This window comes from Strigops habroptila, chromosome 1 (assembly GCF_004027225.2).
Source record: "Strigops habroptila isolate Jane chromosome 1, bStrHab1.2.pri, whole genome shotgun sequence".
Classification (NCBI taxonomy): domain Eukaryota; kingdom Metazoa; phylum Chordata; class Aves; order Psittaciformes; family Psittacidae; genus Strigops; species Strigops habroptila.
In genome coordinates this window covers 41,154,992-41,178,890 of record NC_044277.2, presented here as the reverse complement: position 1 = coordinate 41,178,890, position 23,899 = coordinate 41,154,992, and the positions used below count along the sequence as shown (strand labels likewise).

Genomic DNA, 23,899 nt, shown 5'->3' with positions numbered 1-23,899 from the left:
TTTGTACACTTTGACAGAATAAGGTTAAAGCTTAAATTAATAAATAAAGTAAAAACGGCCAATTAAATGCACACAAACCTTTCCCTAGTGTGCTTGTGGGTACGTTTGCAGTGCTGGGTGATATTTTCCTCATGGTAAGTAAGCAGATCTGTTCCAGAGCGGAGCTTTTATCACTGGAATCTTTTCAGTTCACATGCCCGAAGAATTGGTACACTGTGGGAGTTCAAGGCATTGCTTATAACACATTGCAAACATTTGTTACCATTAAATTAATTTAAATACTTTAAAATAAATCTCTCTGCTCCCAGGAGTTTTAATTTTCTATGTATATTCCACCTTCTATGGAGAAGGCAGCCTTAATTCTCTTTTGAGATCCCATATTAAGGCTGTGCAAAACACTGATTATTGTACAGCAGATATAGAAAATCACCAAGATAAAGGCACGCTCCTTCTTGTAGAAGGCATGCAGCAGTGATGATTATGATAGATGGTAGCTTCTTCGTGTGCAGCTGCCTGGAGGGGACTGGTGCTCTCCCAGACAACACAACTTTTAACCAAAAATACCTCACATGCATTCATGGAGGAAAAGAACATTTCAGTGATTTTTCTCTACAAACTTTCCATCTGCTCTCTTCTATACTGCATATATAATATATTCCCAGCGCTATTCCACCCTTTCTATTACATGTTTCCACATTTTTTTCAGCTGTGGGCAGCATCTCAGCAGATCTCTGGCTCTGATCGGGCAAGCCAAGCTGCTCAGGAAATTGGCAGCATTTTTGTAGGACCTCACTGCCTTCTGCACAAGAGGTTCCCTCATGAAGGAATGATAAGCAGGATCTGACCTGAGACTGTGAACGGGTACATAGGCTGTGCAATGAGCTTGACATGTGGGCCCTGCATGAATGATTAGTGACTCGAACAGTATGAACAACAGCAATTTTTTTTATAACCTTCTTGTAATTCACTAATTAATTCCAACATAATTCACAGATGACTTAACTTCTTAGCTAAGGCCTCCATCATGCAGCTGTAGGTAGGTGCTATGAATGTAAATTGCTCTTTCCTTTGTCAGGAGAAATAAGTGGGTGAGGTAGGGTGAAATTTACATTGATCTGAGCTTCAGTAAAGAGAATTTGAAGGAACAACACACAGCATTGTGGCTATAAAATTTATTGCTTAGTAGCTTCAGGTAATACACTGTATTTGAGAAGAGTAATTCAACTGTGGTCAAATCCAACCCAAAGTTCTTTCACCTTCCTGTAATTTCCAGACATCCATTGCTCACCCATTTAATAAACTGCCACTTGGTTCTCAGGTTCCAAAAAGGCATCAAGCAGATCACTATTGAAGCCATAAAGACAGAAACAGTGATTACAGAGTTCCCAATGTTGTCGTAATTCTTTTCTGAAGGCAAATTAGCACAATTCCCAACTCAGACCATCCCAGCCATACACACAGAATTGCACAGGCAAACAGAGCATGTTTGTCCACAGCAGCTTTAGTCAGTTACAGTCAAACTGATTTTGATTTTAAAAAGCTCACAAGAAGGCAGCAGACTCAAAAACTTAATCACTTACAAGCACATACTCTGAAATAATAGTCATTTGATAACCTCATGCTGCTGTAATAATTATGCAGTGTTCCTTGTTCATAATACACTCCCACAAAACAAGCATTACCAAGCACCCCCTTCTGATGCACAAACATAAGGAGAGCAAAAATTACATCTCGGAACCTTAACTATATGACAGTAGAAGTAATCAAACTGAAAAACATCTGCCATTACTGGCTGTGCAACAAAGTTCACTCTAAAAACTACGGTGTGGGAGGCTTATCTTGTGAGCAGAGAAAAAGGTATCCTGGCTTAGCAGCAAGGAGAAACAGCAAAGCCCAAACCTTCAAATGCACATCATCTTCCTCCACCAGCAAGCGCACTGTGGTCTCAAGCCTGCCATGCAGTATGCTTCACCTTCCATATGGACAGGGACATTTATTACTATTTACATTATCACAGTATCCAGCAGCTTTTACATTCAGGCAGGGCATCCAGGCACTGTGTGACGCAGCCACATGACGTGGGAAATAGGCACTTCTCATGTAAGCAGACAATGTTCTGTCCTGCTGCTGCTGCCCTTTACTCTGCTCAGAGGTTCTGCTAGCACTTTGGAGCTGCTGCACTTTCACCTTCGATATCTTCAGAAATCCAAATATTTTGAGGTCCTCCTCATGCGCTGGTACAGTTTCCCCCTTCCCATCTCTCCTTGCCACTCAAACTCGTACAACTCAAGCAATCACCTGTGGTCTGACCCTTCCTCGGAGCTCTCCTGAAAACCAGCAGAGCAAGGCCATTACCCTGTGGCCTGGGGTAATGTCTCAGGAAGGCATCTGAATGCCAGCAGGCACAAAGACTTTTCCAAGGGAAAGAGGAGGAAGAGGAAAAACTGCTTCTCACCTGAAAAGCAAATGAAAGCCAGGCTGGACAACTCAGCTGCGCATATGCCCACAGGGAGAGGGGGCAAATGTTACTGATGCCAACCTGTCTTGCAAGAGGAGAGCTGCCAAACACAGTTCGCTTCCAAAATTCCTTAGAGACAGTATCAATCTCAGGCTGTGACGAGCAAGAAGCTATCTAGGTGCAGAGTGTACAAGCTACGTCACATTCTCTGCAGCCTGAGCAGGCAAACCCCGCCTCTTTTGCTCTTCCTCACTCTTCTGTCTTTCCCCATTGCTTCCCTAAAAAGAGAAACTAGGAGGAAAGTGGGTTGCTGACTCGGTTTGTCCTGCACCAGGACCTAGGTCCAGCTGCCTAAGGTTTCACTTAAATAATAAAGTGCTTCTTAAAGTGAAGTAGTCCTTCTTGTAAAAGCATTTGTCGAAGGGATTCAGTGACACAAAACATGTTTTCCCCATGGGTAAACTGAGGTATGGGCTGATGACATGTATGGTCACAAATACACCACAGAAAGAGCCTACAGTTCCCCCTAGATTTCTTGCATCTCTGCTACTAAAAAAGGCTGTTTCCTCAGATCTGCTGGCAAAATTTGAAATCTGTGGCTAGATCTACTAACCAACTTCGATCACACAGTTTTAGCATTAGCATTGCATAGTATTCCCTAATTTTTGGACATGTTGCTATAGATTAGTACTCCTATTGCCAGGCAACATTCTAAAGTTTTAAGAAGAAACTTTTGGACACGTACTCTTTGTTTTCAGCTTTGCATTAAAATGGAAATAGACTGGCATTTTCAGAGGAAATCAATATTGTTATCTTGGATTATAGTGTAGAGCATCTATAATTATTCAGGGTCTCCTGCTGGGCCCCATACCAAAGAGGTATTTCACAGCAGTGCCCTTCCCACCTTCAGTCAGCCCCTTGTTTAATTGCAGATTTAATGGTGTGTGGTATCCTGCATCAAGCACTCTCCCCCTCTGTGTCTGTGAAGCCCCAAAATCAAGGTTGGGGCCAGCTGACAGGAACCACAAGGGCCAGGGAGAACATTCAGCCAAAAAGGAAAGGCTGAAGAAAAGATGGGACCAGAAAGTCGATCTGAATTTTTAGTTTTAGGAAGAGTGTTTCATTGAGTCCTACCATTTAACTTCACCAAGACTGAAAGGGCCAAGCATTCACCTGGCAGATGCCTGTGCTACTCCTTTCTCATGAGAAGTGCAGATGTCAGCTCTTCCTTTCCTCAGTAGTTGACTTACTAGACGAACAGTGTTCTAATATTTTTGCTGCTCCCCTGAAGGAAACCTGCTGTGCTGGTGGGAGATGGGGTGGTCATGGTGAGCCCTGGCTGAGGAAGGGCTGCCCAGAACCCACTGGAAGCAGGAGCTGGTACCCTAATCAGCACTTAGTGGCTGACAGTAAGTTCATCCCACTCCCTTCTCAGCAGCAGCCACACCCCCATTTCGCTTCCCCAGTCTTTGCATCTGTGCTACCTTTTACCTGTTTCCAGTCAGAACTGTCTCCACTTCTGTGGCTCTGCCCCTGCCCCGTTCCCACCACTTTTTCCTCCTTTCCCTTCTATCTCCACAGAATCATAGAATGGTTTGGGTTGGAAAGGACCTTAAGATCATCTAGTTCCAATCCCCCTGCCATGTCTGTGTTGTGTGGTCCCCATCTGCCCCCCCTTCCCCCAGAACTGCATTTAAAGAAATCTCCGCCAAATCCTTGTCTCTCCATCACTCATTCTCTCCTTTTTTCGGTAGAAAACCTACCTGGCTTTTTCTGGATTTAGTGTTCCTTGTAAGGGTGCTTAAAATAAAATATTTAAACACACATCAGATTGAAGGTTGAAATTCAAGTCCCTTCTCTGCCCAGTGAGGACCCTACATACCTAAAACACTTTCTTAGTTGCATCTGACCTAATGCTTACTGAATTAATCCACGCAAACGTGAATTATTTCAGTTGAAGACACTGAGAATAGCCACATTTCCTTTCATCTTCCACACAGAATAATCTATAGCTCAGAAGCTAGCACATTCAAAAGACAAAGAGGATTTTCAAACACTGAGATTTAGCATAGAGATGCAAGGGGCCTATCACATACATTCAGTGGGCTATTGTTTAGTGGGTTTTTCTTTTTTTTTGGGGGGGGGGAGGTCCAGGGTGGGGTGGGGTGTTGGGGTCTGAGGCCTTACATACATTTCAGATTGGACCCTGAAAGCAAGAGAGTTGGAGAATGAAATCTGCAGAACCGAGAAGGTTCAATGTGAACAAGACCAACCCACTAAAGATTCAAGGACTTGTATCAGTGAACTGCTACAAGCATTTGAATAAACCTTCTTGCCATCCTCCAAGTTATTTGGACAAACCTGGGAGAATTAATTAGTATCTCTTTTGGTCAGACTTTTGGTCAAGACTAGGTGAGAAGTCAAGCAAGGCTGTGCCATAGCTGCCCAACCACCACCTACCAGAGCCAACAGGTCCCACTGGGGATTTGGAAGCTTACGAAACCTTGCAGGGAGGGGAAGATTTAGGGCTTTTTTCCCCCCTAGAAGGGTTAAATAGATTAAGTGAGACCATGGTATCCTGCTACCTGTCCACCACACGTCTGAGATAACTAGTGGGGAATAGCATGGGATTCACAGCAATCAGCATCGTGACATGAGAACTAATTCAACCAGCCACAAATACTGAAGCCTAAGAGAGGAAAAGATGGCTGTCATTGACTCCCATAAATTTTCCCAATGTGGAATTTAGATCTCTTACCTGTCACAAGGGAACTTTCATTGAAAACTTTTGTCTTCCTGGCTTTGACAGAGCATTTCCATCAGGATCTATCTGCTGCTGTTTGCAGTAGCATCATTTACCACCTCTGTGGTCTGAGGGCTGATTCAGCAGAAGTGTTTTGAGCTTTGAGGCCAAACTGAACTGAAGAATACGTGCTCTGTGATCCTTGCTGGGACTTAGTGGACTATTAAGTTATATTAAACCCCACAGTAGTGAGGTGTGAATTGGAGGTAGTAGCTGAGTTGAGAAGCTAGGAACATAAAAACCTTTATTTTAGGTTCCTCGAGTAGCAGCTGCACACTTGAACTCTTTTGTAGACCCTTGCCCATATGACTTGCAAGTCCTTTGATTTTTTTTTTTAAATTTGTATTTGCCTGAAAAGGATCTCATAACTCCATTATCCACTGACATTCAACATTTCATCAGTGATCAGCTCCTAGAGATTACGTTCTCCTGTCAGCATATTTTACAGGTAGTGGCTTGCAATTAGTCACCACTGCAGTCCATGGAATAGACACAAGGTAAGAGATCAGTAGTGGATTAAAAAAGCAAGGGTTAAAGAATTCTGGTTTCTGTATATGGAGAAGTCACTGAGTTCAGGTACTTGAGATGATGATCCTGCAACGGTTTGCTACAACATATTCACACAACCCTATTTTAGGGAGTGACTGAGAGTAGAAAGAGGAGTTGTGAAACTAGAAGTTTTCACAAGATGTCTCATTACCCCTTTCCCACATCTCAGCATGTACAAACTCCAGTCTGAAAGCTGCTTAGTAGCACTGTACGTACCTTGTGCTATTTGAGAAAACAAGCCTGTCAACCTTTGCATCCATGCAAAGCCTCACTGGCCTCTGAACATTCAGCATTCTCGGCCTTCCCCTGCTACCACAACAGCTTAGAAACGTGTTTTGTTTTTCAGGAAAAGTTGAAGCTGCATCCAAGTAAGATTGTTGCTAATGCTAATCTCAGCACTGGCATCATTAGCAAAGCAGAGATCATGCTGTGTAAACAGTACGGCAGATTTGTTTGTCTCATGCTTTAAATACGACACTCGCTTTTTTTGGCCACCGTTTCATATTTTCCCCAGTTTTCAGAAGTAGATCTGAAACTCATCTGAAACTGAAATCAGCAACTATGAAATCAGCCAGAGACTATGAACTCTCAGGACTGCAAAACTGCCAGCTTGCATTATCCAGAGGCTTGGATAGCTAGTTTGGCTGATGCTGCAAACACCAAAGGTAGGACTGGCATCTGTTTGTGCCTTAGCTAGAGGATCTGGAATGGACAAAACTCTTGCTAGGGCCCTTGGCAGAAGGAGCAAGCAGTGCTCCAAAAATGCTTCCCCTCAGGTTACACCTCTTTCTCTGAGAAATGTTGTCCTGCTAGGGCCAGGCTTTAGCACCACATGCCTCAGAACATTTAATGCATATTTGCTTCACAACTACAGCCCCAGTTCCAGCCAATACCTCTTCAACACACACTTCTTGCTTTCCAGCTCAGGAGAAAAGCAGCAGCACTGTAAGAGTGCTGTATAACAGGCACAGCAGCACCTGCCTACAGCATTAACATAGGTCTGTAAGCTATGCAGAGCTACGGGTTATATCATGCATGGCAGTTTTCTGCACAGCCATGCTTTCCTCACATGCCCAAATGTCCAGTCCTCACATATGGTCTCAAGTTATCATTAGCACAAAATCCAAACAGCTCTGGCAGCTGAAGACATCTGATGCCCAATTACAGAGCTAGTCAGGCCCTTACAGACCTTTTTACACTGTGGTACCTTGATTTTTTATGAATGTAAGGTTTTATCCACATCAGCAACTCTGGAAAAGTCTCAGATTACATTAAAACATGCCCTAGAAAAAAAAACTTTTCTACTATACCCCTAAAAGAGAAATTTCAGATTTTTTTTTCATAAAAGGACTCAGAGAATTATTCTACATCATCTATATATATGTATCTAAGCAAGTCATTCAAAGAAATATTTCATTATAAAACATCTACGTCGATACTTCGTGTTTTCTACCAGCTGTCAGCACACAGCCTTTAAGCTTTCCGTAGGGCAATACTGCCCTCTTTCGGCGCAACCCGTTATGGACAACGTTTTACCAACGGACTTCTTCAGCAAGGTTAGGGCGCATTTTTTAGGGATATACTTTCTTATTTTGTAGATCAACCCCTTGAATTTTGGGAAAAAACAAACAAACAAACAAAAACAAACCACAAAACCCCACAACAAAAAAAACCCCAAACCAGAAAAAAAAAAAAATCCAAAGCAATAAACAACCTCCTCCCCCCCTCCCCCGAAGTACTCCAAGTAACAGACTTACTTAGTTTTGCAGGATGTTGATCTAAAAAGGTCACTACTGTTAACAGATTGCCGAGAAACAATGTTACAGAATATGTTATATGTGGAGCAAACAGTACAAAAATAGTGCATCAGATGTTTGCTTTTACCTGATTACAGCACAAATATGCACTGTATCAATTAGTAGACACAAACTGAAGGCTGGGACAAAAGCTAAAGTTCGAAAGATTAAAAACCAGGCATTTAAACTGGTCAAAACACTGAGCAAAATCTCCTTTCAAGCTAACATATACAAAGTCTATCAATTGTACAGATGTAGGAATGGGCAGAAATTAAAAATATTGAAACAGGAATCCAAACTTCTAATTTTTTTTATGATGTAAACCGATCTGCTGCTACTGCTAATGTACCAGTCACTTCCCTCATCCAAATGTCCCACCTCTCAAATCCTTATTGCTGCTCCTGTCCCAACCCTAAGAAATAGATTGAGAAAATGCTTTTTGATCACACAGTGGAGATAAAAAAAGCTCGCTTGTCTAATGTGTAAAATGGTACTGACACTGCTAACAGCCGGCCATGCATTTAGTACTGAATTTGCAAGGCCCCTGGACTCACTGTATCTGAGCTTTCCTTCACCTGCCTATAGCTCTTAGTTTAGCTGATAGCAATCCCTCTAGTTGACCTGGTGTCTATAGGTAACCTGTTTTGCCCATCTTAATCTTTCTGTGGTACAAGCCTAGCTTTATATGGATAACAGTAACAAGCTATGACTGGTGGTAGAACAAGATATTTATCATCCTCACACAATATATTACACTGTCCAGGTATGAGAGCAGAGGGAGGCCCTGACAAGTGGGGACACAGGAGGCAGAACAGGTGAATACTGGAATGGGATGGCAATAGATGGGGCTGGTGTTTGGTATGGGAGATCCAACAGCTGTGCAGTTCTGTAACGGCCAGTAAAATCAAAATGCAGACCTAAAGTCTGATAAAACTGGCCTCAGAGGTAACAGAACATAGTATCTAACATATGCAGATTATAAATACATATAAATCTTGGATACAAGCTGGCACCAGAGAACAACAAAGATGATGCAAAAGCACATTATCCAACAGAAATGACTCCCAGATTGATCCCAGAAGAGTAAAAAGGAATCAGCAACATCAATGAAATATTCTTCCCATGAAGGACTGCAGAACTCTATTACCCTCTCCAGCTGTTGCAGGCTATGGATTAACACTCGAGGAAAAGGGAGGTTCCAAGAGAAGGAGCAGAAATGAAGAAGCACATGTGCTACAATTTTAATTGTATTACTGTGATTTTCTTTCCTGTATGTAGAAGTATTCTAACTGCACTACTCTTTTCTAAAATATTTAGACTAACCACGATTCTTGAATTAGACTCTTAAGATCTCCAAGTCTGCATAAGTATATAGATATCTCTGCCTGAAAGAATGATTTTCAGTGTAACACCTTCAAAAGAGAGAAAACTACCTACCCTTTTCCAGGAAGTAAAGATTAATGAGCCTCCAGATCTTGACTAGGAATCTCGTGAAAGCTTCGGTAAAAATTACCATTTCAGTCATGATTGTATCAGAAGATGGAAAGAGTCTCTATCTCAGACACACAGATAGTCATACAGATTTGTAACAGAGATCTGACATTTACCAACACAATTTCAGAAGCAAGAGTCTGAAGTAAGGCTCCTAGTTAGTTTCTTAACTCAATTTTCAGAGATGTGACACAAATGGAAGCCATTAGGCTTCAAAACCAAAGTATAGAGAAACGTGATCAAACTGAATACACTATCTCAAGAATTCAAAAGGATATCCTGGCCAAGTATTACAAAGACTCCTAGTTCACAGCCAAAGACGACAGAGCTTTAACAGGGAGGTGTTAAAGCTCTTCAGCTCCCCTGCCAAACCTGTTTAAAGCATCACAGAATACAAAGGATGACATATTAGAAGTCTCTAGAAAGACAATATTATCATCATGGTAATAAGCATTAAAGCATTAAGCAGCATTAAATCAGTATCAGATTCTTGGTTCCATAGTGACCATAAAAATGGTGCAAGCCTGCAGCTAAACAAGCCAGCTTTGCTTGAACAAAGTAATTCAACAATTTGATGTGTACACTGTAAAGCTACAGAAGCCAAAGACAGAGGCATTTATCAAGCCAGCCATCTAGATTTTAATGGAGTTATTTTTACTGAATGATACCACGAAACACAACTTTCAAGCCTTACTGTTCCAGTCACACTCCAACGGTCCTCATACATGATTTAAGAGTTGTCAAAATAATTAGCAGCTCATTAAGGTGGAGTTTTGTACAAACCTGTAAGAACCTAGCACACACTCCTTTATCTTTTTTAATTGATCAGTAAATCCCACAAAGGTAGAAGCCTTCAGTTTTACTCAATTACATGAATGGTGAGACACTCAAGGAAATATGGATTAATATTTAATGAGTTAAAACAGCTTTAACCAGAACACGGCATATTTGATTACATTCCCTGCTTGTTTTCAAACTGACAGGTAAAGATGCATTTTAAAAATTAGAGAAAAAAATTACAGGATTTACAAAAAGGAAAATAGTCTCAAGTGGCCTGCACCAAAGCAAGCAAGAGGCAGTGCTCAGCTTAACAGAACTGTTGAGGTTTATTTCAATGAAGAGCACCAAGTTTTTGAGTATTTCCTGAACAACATGGGATTAAAAACTAGGGTTTCTGAAGTCTTGATTCCTCCTCCAGACCAACGAAGATAAAAATCTCTTGAAGTTCCAACTCATCACATCCTTCCTTACAGTGACCACAACTGAACTACTGCTAGTCAGCCTAGCCTATCCACCCTGTATTTTTCCTCCAAGTGGTACTGGAACAGGGCTGCACAAAGAGGGAGTTTCAACAGAAAGTGTGACTTGCTAGTTGCTCACGACCCCTACTGTTCTTACCTCAAGTCTTCCTTATTTATTTTGACCAGGATAATTGTTCTGTCAAGGGTGAAAACAATCTCAATATTTCAAGAGGGGAAAAAAACCCCAAAAAAACGGCCCAGCCATGAAACTCCAGCGTAGCTTTCTGGGCTCTCCAGATAACTCTCCACAAGCATACTCTGGAAAGCAGTGCGGGGCCAAAAATGGTTTTTCCTGTGTCATGAGTAACATGTCATCTTCCAACCTTTGCAAAAATTTGAAATTCAGCAAGGAGGTGTATTACTCTATTTCTGAAATTCAACAGCCTTTATTAAGAACTTACTGACCTAACTATGAACAAACTGGTATCTGAATTTCCAAATAACTGAAAGTACTTGCACAGAAACACAGAAATTCAAGCAAGCAGAAACCACAAAAAAACAAAAACCAAAACCAAACAAACAAAAAAACTTTTATTGCAACAATGTCCCCATCATCAACTGAGATGGCAAAAATTAAGTTTTAATTCATTTTGCGTTTCTACCTTTTATTTATGTAAATATAAATTCAAGAGTGTAAAATAAATCCACATATAAAACACAGAACATTCTCTTTCAGTGACTCCAAAAAAACCTTACATACTGAAGAATCATGACAAGTCAGCCGCTGTTCATTTTTCCAAGTATACAGGCATGACAGAATACAGAAATTTATTCTCCAAAAGCATCCTGTATAAAGTCCTTAAAATATTTAAGTAATATTTAGTAATCTCATACTCCTGAGCTTATGGATGTCGATTCCAAGAAAAGGAGAGACAAAAGCCATCTCAAACTTCAGGTTATTTCAACTCCATCTAAAATAATCCATTTAAAAGAAGATTATGTTCAATTCTTATAGCTGAAGCATCACAATTACTCTATTAGTATCATTATTTGGGAAAACTATTTCTTAATTAGTATTTTCTGCTTTTAAAATAAAGTCAAAGTCAGAATATTGCAAATAGTTGTGTTCACTTACACTGTAAATATATTGCGGAAAGTAACTCCACATGCTGGTACAACAGGCCTTCATGAAGTTCCACTTAAACATTACTATGATGTACCTTAAAAACCAGAGACCACAGCATGAAATGCACCATAAAGAGTCAAGTATCAGGGGATTAAATATTGTCTTCCTCCTCGGATGCAACAAAATGCTTATGTATTTTGAAGTCAATATTGGACTGTTAGACCACTGGCTGGTTACAAATACTTGGACTAGGAACATTTACTGTTTTAGAAAGATGGGCTTATTCATTGTTATTACACTGAAAACCTGTTACCAGTATTTTAAAATGTATCGTGCAGGATATTTCAAGAGGAATGTTTTTCACTGGGTCCAACAGGCATATGCTTCCAATGATTGTGGCTTTTAATGCATATCATGCCAAGTTCTTAATAAACAGTTTTCTCTCATTGGTTATGTTACAACAGAGTGAAGAAATTAAGATGGTAAAAGCAAACAAAGTTAAAAGTGAGAACTGCAAGTAACTTCACAACTAGAAGAGGAAAAATTGTAGAAGGGTTTAACTCAGCACTATTGTGGGTCCCCACAGTTGCACTGCTACTCTTAGGTTTCCAAAAGATGCAAATGAATTTATAAATATTTTTGTGCTAAGAGCCATGCTCAAACAAAATACAGGCTAGCACAAGTCTACCTTCCTGGAGATGCATGTTAAGTATAAAATTCACTTACTAAAGTGCATTTGCAGAACAAATTCTAACTTCTACTATTATAGCTATCCCAATAAGCAATACAAACTAAACTTTGTTGAAATTCTACCTCTACTTAAAAGCAGTAAATATAGATGGCTGAAATCTAAATTACAGTCTTGTGTTACCAAACATTTTGACTCAATGCTGTGAGCTGCAGAAATAAACAAAATGCACTGTCCTAAACTTCCCATAAATGAGGAAGTACCTCTAGTTAGAAATACTGAAAGTGTAGAATGGAGTTAAGTATAAGCAGAGCTGAAGTAAGCATTGCTTTTTGCTTCTTATTCAATATGGTGTTTCTTTAAGGCTCTGAGAGAAGCTGTTAGTTTTCTCAAGATCTTTTGGCAAGAGATATAAACACAGAAATAGCAGGGTCATTTGACATTTCAGAACTTGTATTTTCATGTATCATTAAAGCCAGCTCATTCAGTGTCTGTATACATTTATTGCACTTGTGTTGTTGGAATACAACTATACCAACATAGTAATAATGATTGCAACAAAGCCATAGTAAAAGGGTCTGATTTGGACATTAGAGGATAAGTGTCTGCATGTTTAAAATGTTCCCCTAATAATAATAAATACAGACAAAATGCTCATCAAGTCAGATGCACATGTTTAACAACTATTTAGCATATATAAAATTTCACTCATCCTTTTATCAATACAAATCTGTTAGGGATCAAAAAAGACTTACCATGCAAAATATTGATTAGTGCTGCATAATGGAATATATATTTCTATCAGAGTTAAAACAGCATTTTCAAAATTTAAAGAAAAATAGATCTTAAAAAAGAGATTCTATTGTTGAATGCAAGTCTTCCTTGTAGCAAAGACAAGATACAGACAAGTTACGATTTATCGCTGTACTTCAGTCTTGATGAAAGACTAATAATTATTTGTCCATCTACTTAATAAATGCTACATTTTCAAGAATAAAGGAACTATCAGTAGGCATTATTTCTACTTAAACCAAGTTATTTATTTCTCTCTGTAATAGGTCAAGTATGCTTTTAAAGATTCAGGTAATGGTAGACTCATAATTTTCTCTCTCAACAGATTTCGAGGAGGCTCTTCTGGCTTCAAGGCCTCACTGTGATCTTTTTCCTCCTCCTCTTTGTTATCATCTTCCATTCTTTCATCTTCTTCACTATCTAGTGGCTGAGGAATGAGCTGATTACCAACAAACACATAGGTGTTAATCCTGCGTCTACGACATCTCCTTCGTTTTCGTTTCGGAGGAGCCTTCTGAGCAATACCTTTGGCTTTCATCTCCTCATTTATGAAGTTTCTAAGGGTGCGTCTGATATATATTCGAGCGAGGTCCTGGAGATTCCTAACAGCACATGGAGCTAAAAATGAAAAGAAACTAAGTTATACTAAGTTCCCTCTAGCACAAAAATTACTGCTTTGCAGCTAAGACTGATGCTCAAGAGTAACTGAACCTTTAGTACATGCTACAATATGCAAATGAAACAAGGGTAGAAAGAGCCACCGTCACAAACCCTGTGGCGCAGTCCAGGACGTTAGAAGGTCTTTTGCTACATACACAAGAGAAGTAGAAAGCATGAACAGATTATTAACATAAATTTAAGAAAGCATACAATAAATACTGTCACCTGGAACATCTTGGGACCTACAGCTGGCACTATTTCAAGATCCAGCTGCTGGGATACAATTTCTAGCCCTGTGTCACATTTGTTTAGACAAGTGCATTTCTTCTGCTCCCTCATCTACTCACTATGCTCTTCCCTACTTCGTACTGAATCCAACTTATGAAGGAGGGCCATGTCAACGTCACAGCTGACCAACCAGGTAAGTCAACCATAGCTTTGCAGCAGAAAAGGATCAAAATTACTGAAGACCTGAAGAAAAAAAAAAACAGGTAAAAAACCCCAAAGCCACATATTTTGCAATGACAGACAGGCAGGTGATGGCTAAGTATTGTTGAGCTGGTGGATGCCTGCCCTAGATCAGCTACAGCTGACTAATCCCAAAGAAAACAAAACCAAAAAAGCAACCAACCAAAAATACAGCCTTTTCAACTTTCTTGCTTGTCATTTTAATTACCATACGAAGTAGCATAAAATTAACGGGGACTAACAGCAAGAAAAAAACCTAGTGCAGAAATAATTTTGATAATTACACTCCCAGTATGGCTTTCAGCTTAAAAATAAACCAACAAAACAAAACAAACCACCAAAACCAAAAATAAAACCAAAAAAGAACCCCCAGAAAACAAAAACACTCAATGTATTTCAAGCAAAATCTATTGTTTCATACACTGACTTCAGTTGCATGCTAGTTACTCATATCTGAGACAGGATGTTTATAATCATCAACACTGATTTCAGCTAATGCCAACGGAAATAAAGTGCCCACACAACAACAAACCCCCAAACAAAACGAAAAAACAAACAGCCATGCCCCCCAAAAAAAATTAAGCCCCATTTTTTTAATATTAAACCAACTCAAAATTCAAAACCAAACAAAACCCTATCTAACCATACAAAACACATTTATAAGACAAAGCTAAACAAGCCATGATTGCAGACTGCCAATCATAGTAAATGCAAGCAGAAGGCATATAAAGTTGAAGTAGTGGACTAGCAGGCCTTGGTCCCGTATACAAGAGAGACTTCATAAAATCAGAAAGAAAGAAAAGTAATTATTTCCTTCAAAAGATGATGGAATTAAATTTTGAAACACTGTTCCCCGCAGAATGCTTAAAAGCAGTAAGCTCTCAACTTTCTTATCCTGTAAGGTAATATAAAAAAAATACAGTATTTTTAGTGCTAGTTATGATTATATTCTATTTGATTTTGAAAACAACAGCATCTAAAAGGTTTAAAGGCAAAGTCAGCCACTCACAGTCACATCCCAGATCATAAGCTGTAACTGGTAACTAGCAGCAATTCGTAGCACATAAAGGAAGGCAAGGCGTAAAGCTCCTGCACTAATGGTCAGAAATTCCAGGCGCACACAGACTACAAAGAAATTCAGCTTTTAGAAAGCTTCAGGCTTGCTGCATTTTTTAAATTAAAGAAATGCTTGATAGGTAGAAAAGATAGTTATAAAGTCCAACAGTGAGGCTGTCACAAAGCTTTCCTACGCAGGTATTAAAATCCGTTTGAATACACAACTGCTCAGGAGGATACCTAGGGAAGACGTCAAGTAACAGAAGTAGTCGTAAGTTCCACTGACATTCATGGATTTAAGCCAAACTGACCAAGAAAGACAACTCTTTTGTTTTGAGTAACGATTTTCTCAAACTTGCTTGATGCTTAAAAACACAGTAAGATTCAACTAATCTGTTACCTCAGAAGTTTCATCTTTTCTCCTTCATTACAATTAAATAAAAAAGAAAATTAGACTTCAATAAAATCTACCATTGTGACTTATCAGGGATGTACTAGGCTCATGATTAAGAGGTTTTTAGTACATACAGTACAATGTGGATCAATATAAGTTTACTTCCCACACAAAGTTAAGCACAAAGCTGTGCAACCATGTTAGCATCCTGCTGAAGTGCAAAACTCTGTTGAGATGCAGAGTATTTATTTTACCAGTGCTAGTGGTACTTGAACTTTTATCATGTATGTTACAGTCCACCCAAAGACAGAGTTCGTCCTTGCTTGTAACATGCCACACAGTGTAGCCACTCTGGTGTTGAGTAAGTCATCTTAAATCATTTACATATAAGACGAGAATCTGGACGCGGTTTACTGCAAACCTGTCTCAGTTTGTCTCCTAAAAGCATTAATCGAACCATTCACTTAATGGATTATTATTTTTTTAATGAGAGGAACAGGATGCAGTTTTTGGAAGTTTAGCATCCTAATGTCCACTTCTTTCCAATTTCTAGTAGGGGTGAACTGTGTCCTAACCAATAACAAAGTTGCTGAAAGGATCCTTTCACCAACAGCTCTGCAGTTTTCTATGAGAAAAAGATCCTACTTTGGGAATGACTGGCTGACAGATATTTTACTAAGCTCCATATACATATGAGAGTTGTAACTGTAGTCTATATACAACATTATGTGTCAGAAGGCATTCAATGGTTATCCAAAGTACAGCATAGACTCCATGCTTACTTAGTAGCAACAGCTGCAATTTCTAGTTAAAGTTTACAGAAGAATAATGTTTACTACACTACTCTGAACTTTTAAAGATAATTTGTAAGTGCCTGGATTTGAAACGAATAGTCAATATTATATAATAGAGAAATCAGCTAGAATTTTTATTTCTTGAGCTTCAGATCACTACTTTTTACACTCTCCCCCTCCTTTTTTTTCTTTTTTGTTAAGCTTCATGATACAACTAGACCAGCTTGAGCAGCAGAAAGCAGCCTAGCTTACTGATTTAATTTTACAGTGTAATTCAAAGTCTACTTCTGAACACTACTGATCTGCACTATTTTCATTCTGGAAATTCAGGAATGGTAATAAAGAACACTTGAAAATCCTCTTCTGTGTTCTAGGGAACTAGACTGTATAAAATCATAGAAAGACCAGAAACTTTGACAAGCCACCTCTGTATTTCCCTCTTATCACGACAGCCTATCTACTATGGACTCCATCTAAAGCAAAGAACAGAGGAAGGGGGGCGGGGGGGGGGGAAATAATCTTGCATTAACAAATTAATTTCAGGAAATAACTTCGGGGTCTTAAAAAGCAAGTGTCAAAACAACAAAAATTACATCACTGGTTCTTTTGCAGAAATAATTAAAAAAAAGGATCTTCTATACTTTGAACAAAAAAAGTAAAGGTAAATATAATACGGCATTATCCCTGGCAAGCTCACATACACTCTCAAAATAAATAGCCTGAAGGGTTTATACCTGTTTCACCGTTCAAAAATGTGCATGGAGATAAGAAACAGGCAAAGAGGACAGGTGAATTAGCTCCCTTCAATTATATGTTAACAGAACAAAACAGGAGAGAAAAGCTGTTATCTTCTAGGCTCTTTGTTGGATTTAAGTTCCCATATGCCACTGAAGCTCTTAGTATTATTCTACACCTAGGCCTATCTACGTTGACAGAGAATTTCAACTCTACACCTTTATCTGCCACTTCTTTCCCCCTACCATTATCATGCTATCTTATCATCTTGGCAACAGACATACTTTCAGAGACATTCAAAATATGTTTACTAACCCAATTCAAAGCACTGCAGCTAGAAAGTCAACCCCAATGACTAATAAAATACAGTTAGGCATGACTTAGATCAGTTGCAGACAGACACAAGCACACTCATCTATTAATATCCTGCCATACTACAGCTAGAGTTTAGGAATGCTCCTTCCATTTCAGTGGGAAGAGAAGAAATACTTTCCTCTGAGAGACCATCAGAAAGTTAGCACTCCTGACAGACCTCATAGTAGTTTTGCTATTTTATCTATACCTGGCTAGAAGTAAAAAACCTGAACCTATAAGGAAAAGACTGGAGAAATAAGCTGGAAGCGCTACAGTTTTAGTTCAGAATATTAATTGTTTAGTAATACAGAACATGTGCCAGAAGCACAAAAACGTATGCTTTGCTGAACATTATGTTCCTGTTCTTTCACTTTATGTCTCTACAGCACAGTCTCCCCACTTCCAGACAACCACCAGCAGGCACTTTAACCACCCATCAAAGGGAGCTGCAAAAGGAGTGAGCACAAATGACACTTACGCAGTCCCACTGTGTCATGTTTGCCGTTGTCATTTCTGTTTGGTTGCACCAGTGGAGCAAATGAAACAGCAAGGATATTTTTACTTTCCCACGTGTTCTGTCCCGTTCTCAAGATTTGTGTTAGCTGCGTAAAAACAAAAACAAAATGTATCAGTGGTTACAGTTTTGTTGTAATCAATACTATTTAGATTGGTGTTCAAACACGCTGGTATTTTGAGTTGCTTCAGATTTATAAAGGCTGTCTTACGAACAGAAAGGACTTTCATATACCTTGAAATATTACATAGTATATTCAGAGTACTGAATATGGCTCTTTGGCAATGGGAAGAGATGCAACTGGAAAATTAAGGCCCAAGGTTAAGTTTTGCTTTTTCTGATTTTTTCCAAAATATCATAGAATACTTTCAACTGGAAGCAACCTCTGGAGTCCTACCTCCTGCTTGAACAAGACAAACTTCAAAGTTAAGTCGGGCAACTCAGAAGCTTTTCCAATTAAGTTAAAAAGGGATCTCCTAGGATTGAAATTCCCCAATCTGTCTAGGCAACCTACTGTAGTGTACAACCACTTTCGCTATGAAAAATTGTCTTCCCTAGAGAATACATGCTGCCATCTATAACATTCTTCTTTCAGTCTGATGTGCACCTGCGAGGGATTCCTGTCTACTAGACAAATTCTCCAACCCTTTAGGAAGCCAGGTCAAGAATTAAGTGCTGCCTTACCTGTTTCTCTGCAGGCTAGATTAACTGAGATACTTCAGCTGCTCCTTCTACTTTACAGGCTCTAGCTCCCTAACCATTTGTATATAACATAGAAATGGTCACAGTTATAATTCTGCTTTAAAACTGTGACTACTTTTAAGGAGGATTCCATCAATTTCAACTGTCAGTATCTTAGGCCAATAAAAAAATTATGAAACTGAATCATGCAGGCTATGTTTAAATTATTTTGGTATTTTGAGAAAGCAGATATATGATGTGGTATTTTTTTTGGAAGATAAAATAACTAGCATGTTTATCAACAAGCATTTTAGTAATTATCTGTATTTAGGAGGACATCAACTTAAGTCACAATGTGTCTTTCTCAATTTCCCTGTGAGTGAAACAGGGAGAATAGTAACTTTCCTCTGTAAAGCCTTTCGAGATTTAAGAATTAGAAGTGATAAAAGTGCAAAGTACTATGAAAGCAATCCATCTGTCTGAAAAACATTTAATCTAACATGGAAAAGCAAAACTGAAAACTGATGGAAATAATGTCATATTTTCCTTCTTTTTTTCCCCCCTCCTCTTACAATGTCCCACGAATCACAACTATTTCACATTTATCGGAAATAAATTCTCTTGGTTTAGAGGATGATTTCTGCGTTGTGAAGTACTGACTGAAAATAACTGTGGCACAGAGATTTCAAAGCAGTTCTCGGACTGGTATAATACACTGAAAATATTATGAATGGAGTTCTAGTATCACTGAAGACAGTTTTGCCACAGACTTTGTTGGAAGCAGGATATTGATGCTTTCCTACAAGTTTAAGAAAAAAAGTTCAAGACTTCATTAGAAAGACTAGTATATGCTTAACTGCAACAAAAACACTGAACCAAGATATTAGTTGAATGTTAACTTAGTCAAATATACATTTAAAAGCATTCTTTAAATTATGTATTTTTCACACTAGAAGATAAAAAGGGAAATTGTCACTAAGTCACCTGATCTTCTATAGGCATTACTAAAATGCCTCCAACTTTCAATAAAATTTTCATGTAGTTTTCATGGTCTTTCTGGACTCCAGCTCCACAGTAAATCCGGTCATACTGATGACTGTCTGAGGCTATTTCCAAACAATTACCAACCACAAAGGCAGGTTCACAGAACTCAAATCTAAGGGGAAGAAAAAAAAGGAAAAACACAAAGAGGGGACAAATTTCAAATTAGGATCTTTAAGAAAAGCCAGTCCAGATAAAGACAGAAAAATATCTTTCATTTCTTCCCTTACGTAATGAAGAAAGATTAGCATACATACTTTTAAAGTCTGTATTAAGGCAATACTACTTTGAAAATAACCCTTTTTTTCTTTTTTTCCTGCCACATCGGGATCAAAGAAAAACTCTTAAGCAATTATAATTATATATTATGCAAAACAGAAAAGGCCTCAAATCATCACCAGACTTCCTACCCGCAAATATGTTTGTCTAAAGAAACCTGACAAGCCATACAGTAAAAGTCTTTACAACAGTACATTTATCAACATCACCCAATACCCAGGCTGTTGAATAAATATTGAAAGTTCAATACCCCCCTTCTTTTTCATTTTTTTTTGTTTTTTTAAAGGTTTTAAGGCTCGTTTGCTTCTGTCTCCCAATCTTCCACCTTGAGCCCAGTCCGCTTTTCCCAAAAAAGAATCTAATGGGAAAGTCTGGCATTTTATGAAAACCCACAAAGCAAGAAGGGGGCAGGGAAAAAAAAAAGAAAGAAAAAAAAAAGGGAAAAAGAAAACATTAATGACCTCAGAAGTGTCTAATTTTCTAATTTTCATCGGCAAATGAAAGTTACCCAAACTGCTTTTAAGTGGACCTAAATTTATAAAAGAAGTTGCAAGGACTGCAAGTACTCTTTGTTACTGCATAAAATAACAAAGGAAGGATGTACAGCGTAGAGCATTACTGCCAAACCTGCATATAATCTCCATTACACTGGTACTTCGACATTTTTCAAATCTCTGCAGCACCTTACTGCTTCAGCTGTAACACCCAAATGAAAGTAATTTACCTTTTCGTAAAAGATTTCCTTCAGCAAGGAACTTTACATTTTCCCCAAGCACTTTAAAATTAAGAAGAGAGGTTACAGAGTAGCTTATAGAAGGGACTTATGGTTTACTTTGGGGGGGGGAGGGGGGGGAAATTAGAGTAAAAGCTAACACCTTGATGTTGCATGAAATAGTTCATAAACTTCATCCAGCAGTATTAAAATCCAGTGCATCTCAAACTTCATCTAGAAGGAATGATTTTTTTCTAAAAGCTTCTTCAAACACATGTAGCCATTGTATTTTACAATGCTGACTTTACTGCTGACTCTCATTCGAAAAGAGTTGTTTTACTTGGCTAGCAGTAGCAAATCCCAGTACACCACCTGATAACATTCAAAATTATTTCTTCAGTTACAGCAAAACTCGGCAGCTATCACTGCTTAGGGACACTGCCTATAAGGCTTGGCTGACTTTCCAATCTACAACACTGCCATTAACAAATCAGAATTCTATTAAACTGAAGTTTTTGCTGGAGCTATATCTTTTTCCCCAAGACCCCAGGATGCTTGACCTTGAAAACATTACAACATTCCTTTCACAGACAGAATCCTTTAGAATCCCTAGAATCGTTTACCAACTACTGCACAGCACTCTCATGTGCTATCTGTGGCCAGCAGTCCACAATGTCGTTTCCTTTTCCAAATCCAGAGGAAAAACTGAAAGCTACAAACACAACTGGTAGATTTAAGAGGAAAAATGAAGCAGGTAGAGGGAGGGAAGTGGGGAATGACTGCCTTGTTGCACACATCTGGGCAGTTAGTCCAGCCTGAACTGTGGCTGAAGTAATTTCAGATTAACACAGAAAGATCTAGAAATACATTAGGCAAGGTTAAATGCTGGGAAGAAAATGAAACCCAAGGCACTGATGACTGTGCTAAAGAAGCGATCTCATTTCATAAGCACTTGCACTATCATGTGGTTTTCTACATTCAGTGAAGGTCAATCAGGCAGTTCATGCTACAGCTTTAATTTCAGGTTGCCTGCAGTTTAAGTCAAGCATCACCACATCAATTTAAAAGTTTGAGTAAAGTACCTTTGTTGGGCTTCAAAAGTACAAGACACAGGGGGTGGGGGGCAAGGAGAGAGAGAACATGGTACTTTTCTAAAATGCAGTTTTAAATCTAGAGACAGTCCCTGGATAGTTCTAGAAAAATTAAGACAGCCTGCCTGCCTAACTGGGAGACTTTCACAACTAGTTCCAATTTTCTCAGAATGCTCCTCTAAAAGATGGTGAACTTATCACCAGATACTCCTAATTTCTTCTTCTACTTAAAACCACCCTAAAGGTCTCAAAGCCAGTGGCCTTGCACCCTCTTAAAACAAGCAGGAACACCAAACTCTTCAAGGAATCAAAAATACAAGACAAAACAAAACCCCACAAAACATTCCCCAGACACAAAATACTCTATACACAAGCTGGGGATGAAAATCCACAGTGGTCTTTACAAATACAGTAAAACCTAAAGATGATTTCTCATTTAGCTCCATAGCTTGCCACCAGAATGGCATGAAGGGCAAATGAAGGCAGAGAAGCAATTTCTGTATTACCCCTGGAAGAATGCGATGGGTTAAGCACTGAAGACCAATTCCGTCTATGGAAACAAATTGGCTGGACTGTGCTCCCCATTTTTAGCAGTTCTGTGGAGACACAAGGCTTATGACCCAAACAGCTGTTATTTATTAGTCCATTTACTTCAAAAAAATACCTTCTTCCACCCCACACAGCTTCAGCTGGCTTCAACCCAACTTGTCAACAGCTGGAGTTTCCCCAAAAGACTCATTTCCCACAGCAAACCTAAACACTGCATGGACTAGAGTACCTATAATTCCTGAAGACATCTGTTTAGTCCATGGCAGATAAAAAATAAGGGGGTCTCCTCAGCTCACCTGGCCATACAACGGTAACAGGTATGGCTGCACTGGTATGCTAGTTGCCCACTCAAACATAGGCAGTTCAGTAATCGCCCTACGTAGCTTCCTGTTATCAAGAAAGCTAAAAGTAAGTAAAAGAAATGGGAGGAAGAGCTCACTAACTGCCTCTGGTCATAGCAGTAAGTAAGTTCAAAAGCCAACCCTCTGCATTCATGCTTCCCACAAAACCAACTGCTTCATGTGTTATGGCATGAGCAGTGACAAAATACCAGCAATAAAGGCATACAGAGATCATAGTTAGTAGAGTATTATGGACTTTTCAAATCTAATTAAGTTACACAACTGTGAACCTTACTCCTCCACACTCCCCTGTAATGTAAACCTCACCAGTGATGCCACAAGACTTTTTCCCCACTCCCTGAATCTTCAGCTGATTCATTATTACAAAGGTACACACGCATATGAATTAGAAAGAGCTGATAAATGCATCTAATCCAGTAATGTGATGACCTTCCAAAAAGACTAAAGTGTAATTTTGAGAATGTTCTACTAACTTGCCCAAATAATTTTCAAAATAAGCAAAGTTAATTTCAACTTTACTCAAATATTAAAAAAAGACTCAATTTGATCAGGAAATGATCTAAAACTTAAATACAAAGATACTGCAAATACAAGGGAGTAACCAATTTGAAGAATACCTGCCAGCAGCATCACAAGCCTGTTACTCTTATAGTATGAAAACACTAACAAGCACATTGTTTTACTATGGAACTTGACGTAATCAAACGCAAATTCTTTTAGTCCTACTTGCCACTATACCCAACAAGTTGATTTTATTCCTATTGCCTTTGGGATATCAAAACACATCAGATATTCAATTTCCTTCTGTGTTGCACTGTGCTATCTTTTATTAGATTAATGACACTGCTGAAAATAAATGGCTTATTGTTTTAACATGCAGTACTGACAATCACATAAGCTATCTATCAAGATGAGATAATATATCACAATTTTTTTTTTTAGTTAGTGAGTTGAAACTGAACTAAGAAATGTCAAGTGTTCTTTACCATTTGTTCATCTTTACCAAATGGAGAGAGTGTCTTTGCAGACCTTTATATAGGTAACATGAAAAAACTCTTTACTTCGTACATCGGATGCAAATCCCCCCCCCCCAAAAAAAAAAAAAAAAAAAACAACAGTAATTAAGTGCTGGAGCAATCTGGAGAAGTTTTAATCACATTAGATTCTTCAGCTGAATCTGGTATCTTGATTACAAGAGAACCAACAGCCAACAGGACACAGCAACAGAAAATGAGCACTTTTGTTTAAATGAGCACTTGCCATAG

General features: G+C 38.8%; 1 protein-coding gene across 6 annotated transcripts in view; it reads right to left on the bottom strand.

Annotated features, from left to right (window-relative positions):
• Window positions 1–10,684: 10,684 nt before the first annotated feature.
• The window catches only part of PCMTD1 (protein-L-isoaspartate (D-aspartate) O-methyltransferase domain containing 1), a 43,669-nt gene continuing 30,454 nt past the window's right edge, over window positions 10,685–23,899 (bottom strand). For 5 of the 6 annotated variants that reach the window (XM_030477752.1, XM_030477714.1, XM_030477734.1 and 2 more), the window contains 3 exons: window positions 19,585–19,756; window positions 17,884–18,007; window positions 10,685–13,562 (listed from right to left, as the gene is read on the bottom strand). In XM_030477752.1, coding sequence (XP_030333612.1) covers window positions 13,192–13,562; window positions 17,884–18,007; window positions 19,585–19,638 — 549 coding nt within the window. In that variant the 5' untranslated portion in view covers window positions 19,639–19,756 and the 3' untranslated portion in view covers window positions 10,685–13,191. Of the gene's footprint in view, window positions 13,563–17,883; window positions 18,008–19,584; window positions 19,757–20,644; window positions 20,743–23,899 lie in introns of those variants that run through there. The other variant, XM_030477760.1, reaches the window with a different exon arrangement.